Source organism: Salmo salar, chromosome 04 (assembly GCF_965601325.2).
Source record: "Salmo salar chromosome 04, fSalSal1, whole genome shotgun sequence".
In the NCBI taxonomy this organism is placed as follows: domain Eukaryota; kingdom Metazoa; phylum Chordata; class Actinopteri; order Salmoniformes; family Salmonidae; genus Salmo; species Salmo salar.
In genome coordinates, this window is record NC_138294.1 from 33,534,699 (window position 1) to 33,551,023 (window position 16,325).

The following is a 16,325-nucleotide window of genomic DNA, read 5'->3' on the forward strand; positions in this document are numbered from 1 at the left end:
CCCTCATATGTTGTACAGTTTAATCGGGATTCATATTTAATTGGATCTGTAATTAAACAATACTTGCATGTTATGAAATGTATTCTAATAAATTATGTTTAAACTGATGCCGTTTTCGATGCCTCAGGCGGGCAGATACGAGTGTACAGTTACATATTGTTTTCACATGTTTGTTGAGCAGAACTGTCAATGTGATAATGGCCCTGTCATTGTCAGTTACAATCAGGGTAATTACCATACCTGAAGGTGTTACGCAATTTTGTAGCTTTAACAATCAAATGGGTGGGTATTTAAAAGGCATGCAATTACAATGTGTAATGACGCATAATGGCTGCTTTGGCACTGTTGGAAGATTTGGCGAATGGAAGAATTCTGAGAGAGCGAATTTCCTGAGACCAAGATTTACTGGCCAATGATGATGAGTGGCTTATGTGCCATTTCCGATTACCAAGCGCTGTTCTCTTGGATCTCTGTGCTGTAGTGGGCCCAGCTTTACTGAGAAGCACCAGCAGAAACCAAGCTGTGCCTGTCCCACTTCAATCCTTGGCAACCTCGTTAATAGCATCTGTGAGGACATGGCTGCTGGAAGGTTGTGACACACAAGGTGCAGTGGAGACACCGAGGCTGGGCGCACTCAGCTCCTGCTCAGCTGCAGCATCACCGACCCCGCTGGAACACGCAGCGACTAAAAACAATAGAAATGTCACAATTGTGTAAATAAATGTTTAAACCGAAATTGAATGCATTTGGTTTACTCGTCTTCAAATGAGGGAATACTAATTACGTACCTGGATCATCCGGTGCATCTTGCATGTCCGTGTCCCCCTCCACCTCCGTCACTACTCCACTCAGGAGGGATTCCCCTATAATACTGGCATGTCGCTCATCAAGGGGGTTGAGCTCCGATGTCCCTTTTCCCCCACCTGTGGCACAAACACTTTGTCTGTGTAAGGCCTTTTGACCTCCACTTTTGTCGGACCACTTCTTATTTCTGAGAGGGTCCGACCTTCTGAGCCAGCAGCATTCACAGCATCCGCCACATGCTACTACTCTAATGCTTTTTTGCCATTTGTAATGCCCACACCAAACAATATATTATTTCTTGGTTCAACTTCCCCTACAAGAACTTCCATTTTACGCTGGGTGAAATTTCTTTTTTTTAGCCTTTCTGTCGGGATTTGCCGTCATTGTTGTCATGCAGTCAGTATGGATGAATATTAATTAGGGGGGTTTCACTGACTATAGGCAACTATGGGAGTTAAAAGGGTGGGACAAGACGCTCGTTCACTTGCGCCAAATTTCGAGTTGATTATGGTTTATAAAGGGAAACTGGCATTGGATGTGCGTGTGCACTGTTATAAATCAGAGTATTTTTGTGAGTAAGCAATTTGCGTTTCGTCCGTACGCCACCTTTTGACATGAATCCTCCGCACAGTTTTATAAATGATGCCACTGGCCTCCACAATCACCCGACCTCAACCCAATTGAGATGGTTTGGGATGTGTTGGACCACAGAGCGAAGGAAAAGCAGCCAAGAAGTGCTCAGCATATGTGGGAACTCCTTCAAGACTGTTGGAAAAGCATTCCAGGAGAAGCTGGTTGAGAGAATGCCAAGAGTGTGTGAAGGGTGGCTATACTTCGAATCTCAAATATAAAATATATTTAAATTTTTTTAACATGATTCCATATGTTTTAATAGTTTTGATATCTTTACTATTATTCTACAATGTAGAAAATAGTAAAAATGAAGAAACGCTTTTTTGACTGTGTCTGTGATATATAAAATGGTGTACTTTTTACCCCTTTTTCTCCCCAATTTTGTGATATCCAATTGGTAGTTAGTCTTGTCTCATCGTTGCAACTCCCGTACGGACTCGGGAGGGAAGAAAGTTGAGAACCATGCGTCCTCTGAAACCCGACCCTGCCAAGCTGCACTGCTTCTTGACACACTTCTCGCTTAACCAGGAAGCCAGCCGCACCAATGTGTCGGAGGAAACACCGTACAACTGGCGACCGAAGTCAGCGTGCATGCGCCCGGGCCGCCGCAAGGAGTCGCTAGAGCGTGATTGGACAAGGACATCCCGGCCAGCCAAACCCTCCCCTTATCCGGACGACGCTGGGCTAATTGTGCGCTGCCTCATGGGTCTCCTGGTTGTGGCCGGCTGCGACACAGCCTGGGATTGAACCTTTGTCTGTAGTGATGCCTCAAGCACTACGAAGCAGTGGCTTAGACCCTTGCGCCACTTGGGAGGCGGTGGCGCATTCTTGATACACACAGGAAACTTAAGCATGGAAAAACCCAGCAGCGTTGCAGTTCTTGACACAAACCAGTGCGTCTGGCAGCTACTACCGTACCCCGTTCAAAGTAACATCTTTTCTTGCCCATTCACCTTTTGAATGCCACACATACACAATACAAGTCTCAATTATCTCAAGGTTTAAAAATCCTTATTTAAACTGTCTCCTCCACTTAATTTACACTGATTTTGAAGTGGATTTTGAAGTGACATCAATAAGGGATCATAGTTTTCACCTGGGCAGTCTGTCATGGAAAGAGCAGGTGTTCATAATGTTTTTGTATACTCAGTATTACCTCATATTTACAGTTTCACGTATCCCTTAGATTTTGTTCCTGTCACTGAATCTGCAGATAGTGTCTATTTTGAAAAAGGGTCAACTTGCAATAACTGTGGTATCAGTTTTTTTTTCTTCCCCTTCTTAACTAAGTTCAATGTGTTCACTGTAAGTCACTGTGGATAAGCGGTTATGCTAAATTACAGTACATGTAAATATCTTTGAATATTGTTTGTCTGATATTGAAACATTGTACAAGATTGCTGGTGTTTGTCACTGTCCTGGACGGTCTTACTGTTTTGTTAATATTCTACCCTATAATATTCTTCTCTCCCTCTTTGCCCAACAGGGAGGTTTGAGTGCCCAGACGTATGTCCACATAGAGGTGGATGACTTGAATGACAACCCACCGGTGTTCAACCCAGAGAAGTACGTGACCAGCGTCAGCAGCCACGCACAGCCCGGCACAGAGGTCCTCAACGTCATCGCAACCGACAGGGACTCTGGGGACTACGGTCACGTTACCTACCAGATCCTGGCCGGGGACCTGTCCTCCCTTTTCTCAGTGGATAAAACTACAGGTAGGATGACAGCAGAGATCTCTGGGATAAGAATGAAACAGGGTTGTGGTCAAATATTTTTTTCAATTCAGTGAATTAAGTCCTCGTAGAAAACCATGGGCAATTTTCAATACAGGAAGTAAATTAAAATTCACTTCTTGAATTGAAAACTGAATTGACCACAACTCTAGGTCTTGGTTGTTGTGTCGTGGAGGAACACAGTGTTAAGGGTCTGCTTATTGTAGTACTATGTTGTCAACTTGTGTTTACGAAATCCCCTCCCGTCCTCCATTGTATACCCAAACCACTTAGTGTTCTTACTGGACTAATTGTGCCACAGCCCAACCCCACATCACAAGCACAGCATAGGTAGTTGATGTAGTTTTACCAAGTGCTAATCAGGTTTTGCACTGAATTGTGTCTATTACATCAGGTGTCTTTAAACCCATTTTGAGGTGAATATTATTGCCTTGCTGTCAAAATCCACGAAATACCATACTCCTCTGTACATAATCTTTTGAAAAAATATTTATGCTCCCTGACTGTCTAGCTTGTGGTGATTAGCTTTCTGGACACAATGTTAACTACGATTACTGAAAGATTAAATTATTACATGGTCCAATATCATTTCGATAATTTGGCTCACGGGCTGCATCTTGCTCATGGGCTGCCAGTTTGAGATTCCTGTACTACACCTGTAATGTCAGTCTTATGTCAATGAATTCAAATTATTAATTTGTACACTACTTGTAGGTATGACTTGTGTCAACCTTCGAGCTTTCTAAACTCCACCACAATTTTTTTTCAATACAAAATTAAGAAATACATTTGTGGATGACTTTGACAATGGAGTATTTTTCTTGCTTCATTTACTGTATTCACCTCAATTCCTTCACGCAGCTGGTCAGTCACATTGACCATGCACGTATAACATATAACCTGCAGCTAGAAGTCTCACTTGCACCCTGGCATCATTTGATGCCAGCAGCCACATTGCGATAAACAAGTGCTTACTCGGCATAAGCCCCCAGTAGTGGACATGATTGCTATTGTCACCTCACAGCAGGGATGCTGCAGATTTAGGAAGGCCTGCCCTTGAAGTCTGCAGTAGATACCATTGTCCTAAATGATGGCACACTACCATGATTAAGACAATTGAATGCGTTCATAATGGTACAAGCCGGTGACCATTTGAAAAGCAACATACAGCCGTGGTATAGTAGAGAGAGTTATTGCAGTTTAACATGTTTGTGTCATGGCGTCAGAAAGCACATGATTTTTACAGAGCCGAGTGAACTCCTACAGATGACGTCGTAATGAAAGCATTATAATAATTCTGACCAATAGTTTCCAGAACAATGTCTATTTGCGTTTTACTATGACGCAGGCTCATAAAAATAGTTTGAGGGTAAATTAATTAATTAACTACTGCTAAGCTAATTGTTACCATTGCTATTTCTCCAGCCATCTGTGCAGGCCCTGTGGGAGCCCTTTTATTAACTGAGGCTTTCCAGTACAATACTGCCTGAAATCGGTGAGATTTGAGGGTGAATTCAGGTGACAAAATTAGCTGACCCCTGGGCCATATGTCCTGTGTCTGTTGTGCTCCACACATAATCTACCATTCAAGAGAAGCCCAATTTTAAAGGTGCAATATGCAGAAATCATTCTGCCATTTCCTGATTGTTAAAATTCTAATAGTTTGCCTAGTTTCAGTTTGTGTGACAAACAAGCACTCGGTGTAAAGAATCATTGTACAATCCAGACCGCTGTGAAATATCTTTTCAATAACCAAAAATATTTTCAGCTGTTTGAAGCTGGTGTACAAAACCGAAAGTAAAAGACGCAAAACCAAAATTTAAGACCAGGACGCATAGAAGTAGGACACATTGAACAGATCTACCGCTTCATAACTTGCTTTTAATGAGAGTGACAGATCTATAACTCACATTTCCATGTGACTTTGGTCGGGTCGCCCAAAAAGTTACATATTGCAGTTTTAAGAAGCCCAATCATGATGTGAATAATCCTTCCCTACCATGGCAACAAGTTGAATATAGATTTATACCCCTGATTTAATTAATAAAGAAATTGATATGTTGATTTGAATTCTATATTTTTTTCTCCAAATTTACAAAATGACAAATGTAACTCTAGCAATTGATTTTCCCCTGTTACTTCGAACAAAAAAATCCAAAATGTTGACCGTTCTCATCCTTTTGCCTCTACAGGTGTGGTCTACCTGACCTCCACCCTGACCCACCTTGGCACTGCGAGCATCAAGCTGGCTATTACCGCCCAGGACAGTGAGGGTGTGACGTCGGCCCGACCCGCGGAGGTCACGGTGAACGTCCTGCGCAGTGCCCAGGCCCCAGCAGTTTTTCAGAGGTCACGCTATGCCTTCACCGTGCCCGAGAACGCCCTGCCTGGTACCCCGGTGGGCCTCGTGGAGGCCCTCAACCCTGCCAGTGAGTAGTGGATGGACGGGTGTGAGATGTTGATGGGGCTCTTATTGTGTGGGTTGTATCAGTGTAAACCAGATGGTAATGTCTCTTTCTTGTCCACTGAAAGACTAGGTGCAGTTCAACTATGTTGCTTACAACTATCTAATCCATTCAGATGCGAAATGAGTCTAGTGGCCCAGTCACTAGTAGGTGAAAGTAATCCATGACTTGTTTGTTTTGTCTGTTAAAGTGACAGACTTCTGTCACTCCCCTTTTTTTAACTGTCCCTCTTCTTCCTGACCAGGCTTAGTGCAGTTGTCAGCTGAGGTGGATGTAGGGTGAAGTTGCTCTTAGACGCTAATCTCGGTCAGTTTAGCATTTTCCCCACTAATGGTTAAGGTTAGGATTGGGGAAGGGGAAGCTGATCATAGATCTGTACCTAGGGGGAAACTTCACTCCGGAGCGCTTAGGTGAGTGCTGGGCTGGTGGGAGGCGGGGGTGTGTGTGTGTGTATGTGTGTGTGTGTGTAAGTCTCTCTCCCCCCTGGATGATCACACAAAGGGGATTTGGATGGCTTTGGTGCTCTTCAGCACCTGCCAGGGCCATAAGTGTATGTGCAAATGATTGTGACACAATGTGAATTTTCTTGCCTCCTGTTAACTTCTCACCACCTATGGCTCACAACACTTTGCTATTAAAATATAAACACAGGGATATTTTGGTATTACCCTTTACTGTGTTCTACCTTGTTTTGATTTGTCTGCTATGCAGGTGTATTAGTCTGTTAGTGGATTGACTATATAAAGACTACAATATACAACTGGCAATGAGGTATTTGCCAACAAAGGCAATGAGTATTAGGCTGATATGAAAACCTGCCGTTTTGTCCTGTTAATGCTGCATGACCAAACTGAAATGGACAGAATGGCACATTATCCAAAGTGAATTCCACTGTACTGTAGGCTACTGCAACTTCTTTCCATGGACATTGTATTGTTTAAGAAAAGTTGCAACATAAATTGTAAAATGCAATGTTTAGAATCGCCTCCATAATGTGCCATCACATCTTTTAAAAAATATGATTTTCTCACGTGACGTGTTTTTCACTTCTTATCATTTAGCTGTACGTGGGTAGCTGACAAGGGCCCATATTCAAGCGTCTCAGAGTAGGAGTTAAGATAAAACTGATCCTACTCTGAGATTCTTTATGAATACGAGCCCTGATCTTCAATAATCCAAGTGAACTAGCTTTTCAATAAGACCTGTACTTTTTCCTGGAGGAATTCCTTTGGGGATTCCCTTACTGTGGAGAGTTTCCCACTTTTCGATTTCCCTGGTTTATCCCGTCACTGGCAACTCAGAGCAGTGTCACTCCTAGCTCTGGTCCAAGGCGTTAGTGTAGCTTGCTAACACCTGAAGGCTCAGGAGCTATGTCACTCCTTTCAGTGTGTCTAAACGACTAAGCCTTTCTTCTGCAGTAGACAGTCATTTAAGGTTGTCTCGTTGGTTAACAGATTAACCCCTTGGAGATATTCTTGATGTTTCACAGTTTTGTCTGCTTTTAGGGAGGGGAGGGAAAGCCCCCTCTTAAGCCCCCCTCAAAGCTTTACTGTTCCCCTTGGCTGTTAGGGTATAGTTACTGTTAAAACACGGGGGGAGGATTCCCATTATCACATTTTGTGAAAGTTGAATTGGTTGCTTGATGAGTTATTATGTTCATTGTTTGACTAAATAGGAATAATTATACAGGTCAGCCAAAAATACCTGATATTGTGGGGCCTAGTTTTATTTCAATATTTATATCCATTCATAAATGTTTTTCTTGTCATCCCAGACTCAGTGGACTCGTTGTCGTACCGCATCTCATCGGGCGACCCCCACGGTCTGTTCTCTGTCCACTCCAGTTCGGGCCTGATCAGTACCAGCCACCCGCTGGACCACGAGTCCCAGCCCTATGCCCTCCTGGTGCTCCAGTGCCATGCGGGCACCGCCTCGCCCGTCTACAGCAGCACCCAGGTCAACGTCACCATCGCTGACATCAACGACAACGCGCCTGTCTTCCCCAAAATGGCAGACACCGTCGCCGTGTCCCAAAACACGCCTCCCGGAACGGTTTTGTTCATAGCCCATGCCCACGATGCAGACAGCGGCGCAAATGGGAGGGTGCGGTATTTCCTGTCACGTGGTAGTGCTAGTGGGAGTGTGCCATTTTATGTGGATGCTGACCAGGGTACAGTGTACTTAAACCAAAGCTTCTCTCGGGACCCACGACCAAAGTACACCTTCGAAATACTGGCAAAGGACATGGGCGAACCTTCGCTCACCGCCACGCTGATGCTCACGGTCAATGTGGCACGCAGTGCTACTGAAGACACCCTGGCCTTCGAGACACTAGTCTACCAGGTGGAAATGGGCGAGGGCACCCAGATAGACACCCGGGTCATCCAGGTGAGGGCACATCGAAGCCGAGGAAGCAGCAGCCACCAACAGGGGTCCAACCCCAATCCAGTCCTCTCCTACTCCCTGGAGCCTGACCCAGACTTTCCCCCTCCGCCTCTCCGAGTCCACCCCGCGAGTGGGTGGCTCTTTCTTTCCCAAAACCTCGACTACGAAACAGAGCCCATGTTTCGCTTCAAAGTCCTCGCCACTGTTCAAGATGAAACAACACTAGCTATGGCTAACACCACCGCTACAACCAATGTTATCGTGCTTGTCCTAGATGAGAATGACAATGCACCAGTGTTCACCAGCCTGGCCTACTTCTTCACGGTCCAAGAGGGGCCTTCGCCCCAGGGCCTGGTGGGGACGGTGCAGGCGGTGGACCGAGACTCCAGGAAGAATGCGCAGCTGTCCTACATCCTGCTGTCGGACGGGAAACACTTCCGCATCAACACCAAAACAGGTAAGAGGCCCTTTCCAAAGACTTGTGCATACTTCCTTTCATCCCTTCATTGAAGTAATCCCTGATCTGACATGACTGGATGTGTTAAAGCTATGATGTGGGACCTTTGCTTTCACCAATCCATTTGTGATTTATTTCTCCTAGGAATGGAGCAGGTAAGGATTCATTTTAACAGCATTTCAAACTGGGCAGAGTGATCATAGATCATGTTTAAGCCTATGATAGAAGTGGCATTAAATGGTAGTTTCCCTAGAATATGGAGTAGCCAGTCAAATTGAAAGAGTAGCCTGCCATGGTGGTCCGGGCTGTCTAGTATGAAATCAAATGTGGTGCCCTCTGGACCACTAATACATTGATTTCACCCCAAATACACAGCTAAATTCTCCGGTCTATGATTTTTACATTTAATTTTCATTCTACTAGTCAAGTCAGTTTGGAACAAATTCTTATTTACAATGACTGCTTATGACCAGCGCTTATGGAAAACACTGATTTTAAAGCTGAAATCAGTAATGGTTAAATTGCCACATCTGTTTGCAATATTACAACAGATGTCAACAGTCGACTATTACGGATTCCAGCTTTAAGAATCTCATACAAGATTGCAGATACTTATATTTCCCAATGCCTACCCTATCTATGGTAATGGGGTTGCAGGTAGCCTAGCGGTTAGAGTCTAATAGTTAGAGCATTGGGCTAGTAACTGAAAGGTCGCTCGTTCAAATCCCAAGACAACCAGGTGAATAATCTGTTAATGTGCCTTTGAGCGAGGGACTTAACCCTAATTGCTCTAGGATCGCCGTTGATAATGTCAGACCCTGGCCGTGACCGGGGGTAGTTAGTATATGCAAAAAGACACATTTCAAATTCATATTAATACACACTTGTACATGTAAATAGGACAAATATAAGCACCCACCAAATGATTATTTCTAACACTAATGCTTTCTCACTCTCTTGCCCATCCTGCTCTCCCAGGGGAGATAATCAACTGGGTGTCTCTGGACCGGGAGCAGCACGCTGGACACACCCTGAAGGTGATGGTGACGGACCAGGGCCAGCCCCGCCTCAATGCCACTGCCACCGTTCACATCCTGGTCACCGACATCAATGACAACCCGCCCCAGTTCACCCACCTACCCGCCTCCGGCAAGGAGCTCAACGTCCAGGTAGAGAGACACACACACATTTTCACCAGGCAGCACGTCACATGAGCTGAAACAAGTAACACTTAAAATTGTACTTTCTAACTAATATTATTCGATTATAAATGGCTGTGATAACATGATGATGATGATGATTATTCATTTGTACAAGTTAACTGCAGATTAACAACTGATGGAAATTATAATTTTGAAATGTGATAAAGAAAAGTAACTACACTGCTCAAAAAAGTAAAGGGAACACTTAAACAACACAATGTAACTCCAAGTCAATCACACTTCTGTGAAATCAAACTGTCCACTTAGGAAGCAACACTGATTGACAATAAATTTCACATGCTGTTGTGCAAATGGAATAGACAACAGGTGGAAATTATAGGCAATTAGCAAGACACCCCCAATAAAGGAGTGGTTCTGCAGGTGGTGACCACAGACCACTTCTCAGTTCCTATGCTTCCTGGCTGATGTTTTGGTCACTTTTGAGGTGAGGGAGCTTGTTCCACCATTGGGGTGCCAGAGCAGCGAACAGTTTTGACTGGGCTGAGCGGGAACTGTGCTTCCTCAGAGGTAGGGAGGCGAGCAGGCCAGAGGTGGATGAATGCAGTGCCCTTGTTTGGGTGTAGGGCCTGATCAGAGCCTGAAGGTACGGAGGTGCCGTTCCCCTCACAGCTCCGTAGGCAAGCACCATGGTCTTGTAGCGGATGCGAGCTTCGACTGGAAGCCAGTGGAGAGAGCGGAGGAGCGGGGTGACGTGAGAGAACTTGGGAAGGTTGAACACCAGACGGGCTGCGGCGTTCTGGATGTCTGTCAGCGTAGTGTCCAGAGCATGGAGGCGCTACCAGGAGACAGGCCAGTACATCAGGAGACGTGGAGGAGGCCGTAGGAGGGCAACAACCCAGCAGCAGGACCGCTACCTCCGCCTTTGTGCAAGGAGGAGCAGGAGGAGCACTGCCAGAGCCCTGCAAAATGACCTCCAGCAGGCCACATTTGTGCGTGTGTCTGCTCAAACGGTCAGAAACAGACTCCATGAGGGTGGTATGAGGGCCCGTCGTCCACAGGTGGGGGTTGTGCTTACAGCCCAACACCGTGCAGGATGTTTGGCATTTGCCAGAGAACACCAAGATTGGCAAATTCGCCACTGGTGCCCTGTGCTCTTCACAGATGAAAGCAGGTTCACACTGAGCACATGTGACAGACGTGACAGAGTCTGGAGACGCCGTGGAGAACGTTCTGCTGCCTGCAACATCCTCCAGCATGACCGGTTTGGCGGTGGGTCAGTCATGGTGTGGGGTGGCATTTCTTTGGGGGGCCGCACAGCCATCCATGTGCACGCCAGAGGTAGCCTGACTGCCATTAGGTACTGAGATGAGATCCTCAAACCCCTTGTGAGACCCTATGCTGGTGCGGTTGGCCCTGGGTTCCTCCTAATGCAAGACAATGCTAGACCTCATGTGGCTGGAGTGTGTCAGCAGTTCCTGCAAGAGGAAGGCATTGATGCTATGGACTGGCCCGCCCGTTCCCCAGACCTGAATCCAATTGAGCACATCTGGGACATCATGTCTCGCTCCATCCACCAACGCCACGTTGCACCACAGACTGTCCAGGAGTTGGCGGATGCTTTAGTCCAGGTCTGGGAGGAGATCCCTCAGGAGACCATCTGCCACCTCATCAGGAGCATGCCCAGGCGTTGTAGGGAGGTCATACAGGCACGTGGAGGCCACACACACTACTGAGCCTCATTTTGACTTGTTCTAAGGACATTACATCAACGTTGGATCAGCCTGTAGTGTGGTTTTCCACTTTAATTTTGAGTGTGACTCCAAATCCAGACCTCCATGGGTTGATAAATTGGATTTCCATTGATTATTTTTGTGTGATTTTGTTGTCAGCACATTCAACTATGTAAAGAAAAAAATATTTAATAAGATTATTTCATTCATTCAGATCTAGGATGTGTTATTTTAGTGTTCCCTTTATTTTTTTTAGCAGTGTATATAGTTTCTGTGAAGTCACGTATACTAACTCAAAATATTTAATTTGACTGACTGCATGTCCATCGGTATAGTATTTTAGAATGACCCACTATTATGAATGTTATTAATTATGCATGCAGTAGCATGTACATGTTTTTAGCAACACTTGTTTTGTTCATTCATTCTCTTGTTGGTGTTCTTTCAGGTTTGGGCAGGCCTCCCCACAGGCTCATTGGTGACCACCATGTTTGCCAAAGACCTCGATGCAGGAGAAAATGCAACAGTCAGGTTTTGTCTCACCACAGGTAATGTTTTCAAATCTTAACACAGAATTGTTTTACATAAACTCAGCAAAAAAAGAAACGTCCTCTCACTGTCAACTGCGTTTATTTTCAGCAAACTTAACGTGTAAATATTTGTATCAACGTAACAAGATTCAACAACTGAGACATAAACTGAACAAGTTCCACAGACATGTGACTAACAGAAATTTAATAATGTGTCCCTGAACAAAGGGGGGGTCAAAATCAAAAGTAACCGTCAGTATCTGGTGTGGCCACCAGCTGCATTAAGTACTGCAGTGCATCTCCTCCTCATGGACTGCACCAGATTTGCCAGTTCTTGCTGTGAGATGTTATCCCACTCTTCCACCGAGGCACCTGCAAGTTCCCGGGCATTTTTTGGGGGAATGGCCCTAGTCCTCACCCTCCGATCCAACAGGTCCCAGACATGCTCAATGGGATTGAGATCCGGGCTCTTTGCTGGCTATGGCAGAACACTGACATTCCTGTCTTGCAGGAAATCATGCACAGAACGAGCAGTATGGCTGGTGGCATTGTCATGCTGGAGGGTCATGTCAAGATGAGCCTGCAGGAAGGGTACCACATCAGGGAGGAGGATGTCTTCCCTGTAACGCACAGCGTTGAGATTGCCTGCAATGACAAGCTCAGTCTAATGATGCTGTAACACACCGCCCCAGACCATGATGGATCCTCCACTTCCAAATCGATCCCGCTCCAGAGTACAGGCCTCGTTGTAATGCTCAATCCTACGACGATAAACACAAATCCTACCATCACCCCTGGTGAGGCAAAACCACGATTCATCAGTGAAGAGCACTTTTTGCCAGTCCTGTCTGGTCCAGCGATGGTGGGTTTGTGCCCATAGGCGACGTTGTTACCGGTGGTGTCTGGTGAAGACCTGCCTTACAACAGGCCTACAAGCCCTCAGTCCAGCTTCTCTCAGCCTATTGCGGACAGTCTGAGCACTGATGGAGGGATTGGGTGTTCTTGGTCTAACTCAGGCAGTAGTGCTGTCTTAGGCGTCTCACAGTACGGACATTGCAATTTATTGCCCTGGCCTCATGCCTCCTTGCAACATGCCTAAGGCACGTTCACGCAGATGAGCAGGGACCCTGGGCATCTCTCTTTTGGTGTTTTTCAGAATCAGTAGAAAGGGCTCTTTAGTGTCCTAAGTTTTCATAACTGTGTCCTTAATTGCCTACCGTCTGTAAGCTGTTAGTGTCTTAACGACTGTTCCAGAGGTGCATGTTCATTAATTGTTTATGGTTCATTGAACAAGCATGGGAAACAGTATTTAAACCCTTTACAATGAAGATCTGTGAAGTTATTTGGATTTTTACGAATTATCTTTGAAAGACAGGGTCCTGAAAAAGGGGCGTTTCTTTTTTTGCCGAGTTTATTTTAATTGGTCTTACTCGGATACCATTTGACTTAAAGGGACAGTTCATCACAAAGTTAAGATTTAGGTTAGTTCAGGCCCTTTAGGGTTAATGTTTTTAGAGCGCAAAGTTGGTCTTACGTTGCCCTCATTCCAGGCCATTGTGTAGATCCAGCTATACTCATCAATCCAAAATAAGGAAGATGAGCAACATATCATTTTTATCTATGTCTGTATGTGACGTGTAGTTTTCTTTCTTTCCTTCTTTCTCTCTTTCTCTCTACCTTTCTCTCTCTCAGATGAGGAACAGGGCCACTTTGAGATAGACAGTCAGAGCGGAGACATTCGGAGCACGGAGGAATTCACCCAGAACGCCAAGGCCCAATACACCCTGACAGTGGTTGCCACCGACAATGGAGCTGTCCCCCTAGAGGAGACAGCCGTCATTCACCTCCAGGTGCCCTGACCTTCTTTTGCATAATGGGATTGATATTGGCCCAGTTCTCACTGAGTACTACTATGACATGCCTCTACATGTTTGTAATTTACCTTTACCAGTTTCTCTTGTCTAGGGTATCATGCAATTAAGATACCTTATCTTATAATATGTAATAGACAACTGATGATTACTGTGGATGGTTTGGAATTCTAGTGTAATTACTTTAATTTAGTTGCATTTGTAACATGATTTGCACTACTTGAGTCTGCGTTGGCAATTAGACATTTAATGGTTTGAATTGAAGTTGAATTCAACCCATTTCCAGGTTCAAGCTGCAGAGAAACAACACGGCGGCACCCACCCCCAAAGTGTGCGACTCTTCTCCGTGAGGGAGGACGCCAAACCCGGCACTGTCATCGGCTCCGTCCACCTCTCCCCATCCCCAACAACCAATGGCAGGCTGCGTTACTCCATCGCCGAGAGCGACGGGGTCCTTCACTTCGGCCTGGACAGCTCGTCCGGCGACCTGTACCTCAACCAGCCGCTGGACTATGAGTCTACGTCACGCTACTTTCTGGTTGTACATGGCGAGGACGCCACCAGACCAGGGACGAACATGACTGCATTTGTGAGCGTAGCGGTGGAGGATGTGAACGACCACGTGCCCTGGTTCCCCTGCGAGGTGATCACGTTGGGGTTGCTGGAGGACGTAGAAGTCGGAACGCGTGTGATTGCCTTCAATGCCAAAGATGGCGACGGGAGCCTGGCCAACAGCGGCCTGCGTTACTCATTGACCTTTGATCCTGAGCTGGGCAGGTCAAGAGGGTCATCGTTGTCATCCACATCATTTCCTTTCCGCATCCATCCACTCACCGGCACTCTCACCACGACCACTCCCCTGGACCGCGAGAGGACCGTGAGCTTCACGTTCATGGTCACCGCCACCGACCAGGCAGCAAGGGCGGTCGACCGCAAGTTTGCGACTGTGACTGCTCAGGTGTTCTTGCTGGACGTGAATGACAACCGTCCGGCGTTTGTCTCCCAGGACACGGTCCTCGTGATGGAGGACGCAGAGGTGGGGAGCCTGGTGCATCGTGTGGTGGGCGTGGATGATGATGTGGGTGAAAGCGGCCAGGTCACCTATTGTCTTGTCTCTGGGAACAAGGAAGGGTTCTTTACTTTGGAGGAGAAAACAGGTATGCTCTTGGTAGTATTTTGATGAATGACGAAAGTAGGATTCTGGAAAATGTATGAGGAATCATTTACCTCACTACAGTCTTTCCGTAGTTTAATTTCCAGTCGAAGCACAAAGGCCCCCAAAGCAAAGCATCCAGGTAGTCTAATGAATCACACTAAATTCTTCTGCTGCTCTATTGTTCGCTACATACTTTAGTCTGAGACTGCCATTAATGAAGTCGTTTGTGGTGACAAGGGGCATTGTACAAAAAGTCCTCAGAGATTGGATCGTCTCTAACCAATCAGAATATCAAAGCCGATGATGAATTTTCAAACCGCCGCTTTACCCGTGTGCTCTGGCTCTGGTCCGACCAACCTAATTGGTGATTGGACCAATCATACGGCGCTGAATGTGTTTGCATTCGGTGAAGCGGTACTCAGATCCAAACTCATTGCGAAGAATAAAACCAATGTCCTTGGGCGTAGCGTTTGGCCAGAGCAAGGAGCCTGGGTAGCCAGGCAAACATCCAGATCCTCTGACATCAAAATTGTCAAATGAATCCCTGATCTATGAATCACTTTGCATCCTAAACAACTGCTCATTATGTGATCATGGCTCGATTCTGCGCCTTGCCTTGCTCTAACTGATCCCTTCAGACACACTGAATCTCTTTAGGTGGGGGGGTAGCAGCGCTAGGTAGTGGCCCGCCCTATCAATACAATGGCAGGGGAACACTGCCACAGTACATCAGTCTCAACTCGCCTCTTCTCCCCCCGTAGGTCTGCTGTACCTAGCATCCCCTCTGGACTACGAGCTCCAGACCTCCCACTCCCTGACCATCCAGGCCTCGGACCAGGGGCTCCCCTCCCTCTCCTCTATCCAGACCCTGATGCTGGAGGTAGGGGATGTGAACGACCAGCCTCCTCTGTTCCAGCAGGACGTCTACACAGCCAGCGTTGCCGAGAACGGAGAGCCTGGGGAGAGCGTGGTCACTGTGTCCGCCACAGACAAGGACTCCGGTACGTACCACTCTGGATACTGTTATTTTTTTCAAATTGTGTTTCATTGTTCAGTTCAGATGGAGAATACAGAGCAGAAAAACAAGTCGCACAGTTTTCTCTCCATTTGCAGTGCTTCAATTATTTATAGGAGATATTGTTCTGCGCTAGCTAGCGCCTCATCTCAAAGGAAGAAGTAAGCTTTGTCTGAGCCAAAATGGTCCATAGGGAAGAAGCCTCATGTTTCTGTAGCATAAGGCAGTTTGGTGTAAAAGTACACCACCTGGAGATCACAAGGCCTTACCTACCCCCTTACCCCCAATATATCTCCTTAATGCGGCGTGCCAAGCAGAGGCAGCAGGTCCCATTTTTAGAGTTTTTATGAATCAACCTAGGATCAAACCCCCAACCTCAG

At 46.1% G+C, this 16,325-nt stretch overlaps 1 protein-coding gene across 1 annotated transcript in view; it reads left to right on the forward strand.

The window, feature by feature from the left end:
• Positions 1-16,325, forward strand: part of dchs2 (dachsous cadherin-related 2) — a 56,933-nt gene that overhangs the window by 18,799 nt on the left and 21,809 nt on the right. The window contains exons 3-10 of the mRNA XM_014195589.3: positions 2,924-3,155; positions 5,366-5,602; positions 7,413-8,480; positions 9,459-9,649; positions 11,822-11,921; positions 13,596-13,753; positions 14,061-14,931; positions 15,692-15,931. Coding sequence (XP_014051064.3) covers positions 2,924-3,155; positions 5,366-5,602; positions 7,413-8,480; positions 9,459-9,649; positions 11,822-11,921; positions 13,596-13,753; positions 14,061-14,931; positions 15,692-15,931 — 3,097 coding nt within the window. The remainder of the gene's footprint in view (positions 1-2,923; positions 3,156-5,365; positions 5,603-7,412; positions 8,481-9,458; positions 9,650-11,821; positions 11,922-13,595; positions 13,754-14,060; positions 14,932-15,691; positions 15,932-16,325) is intronic.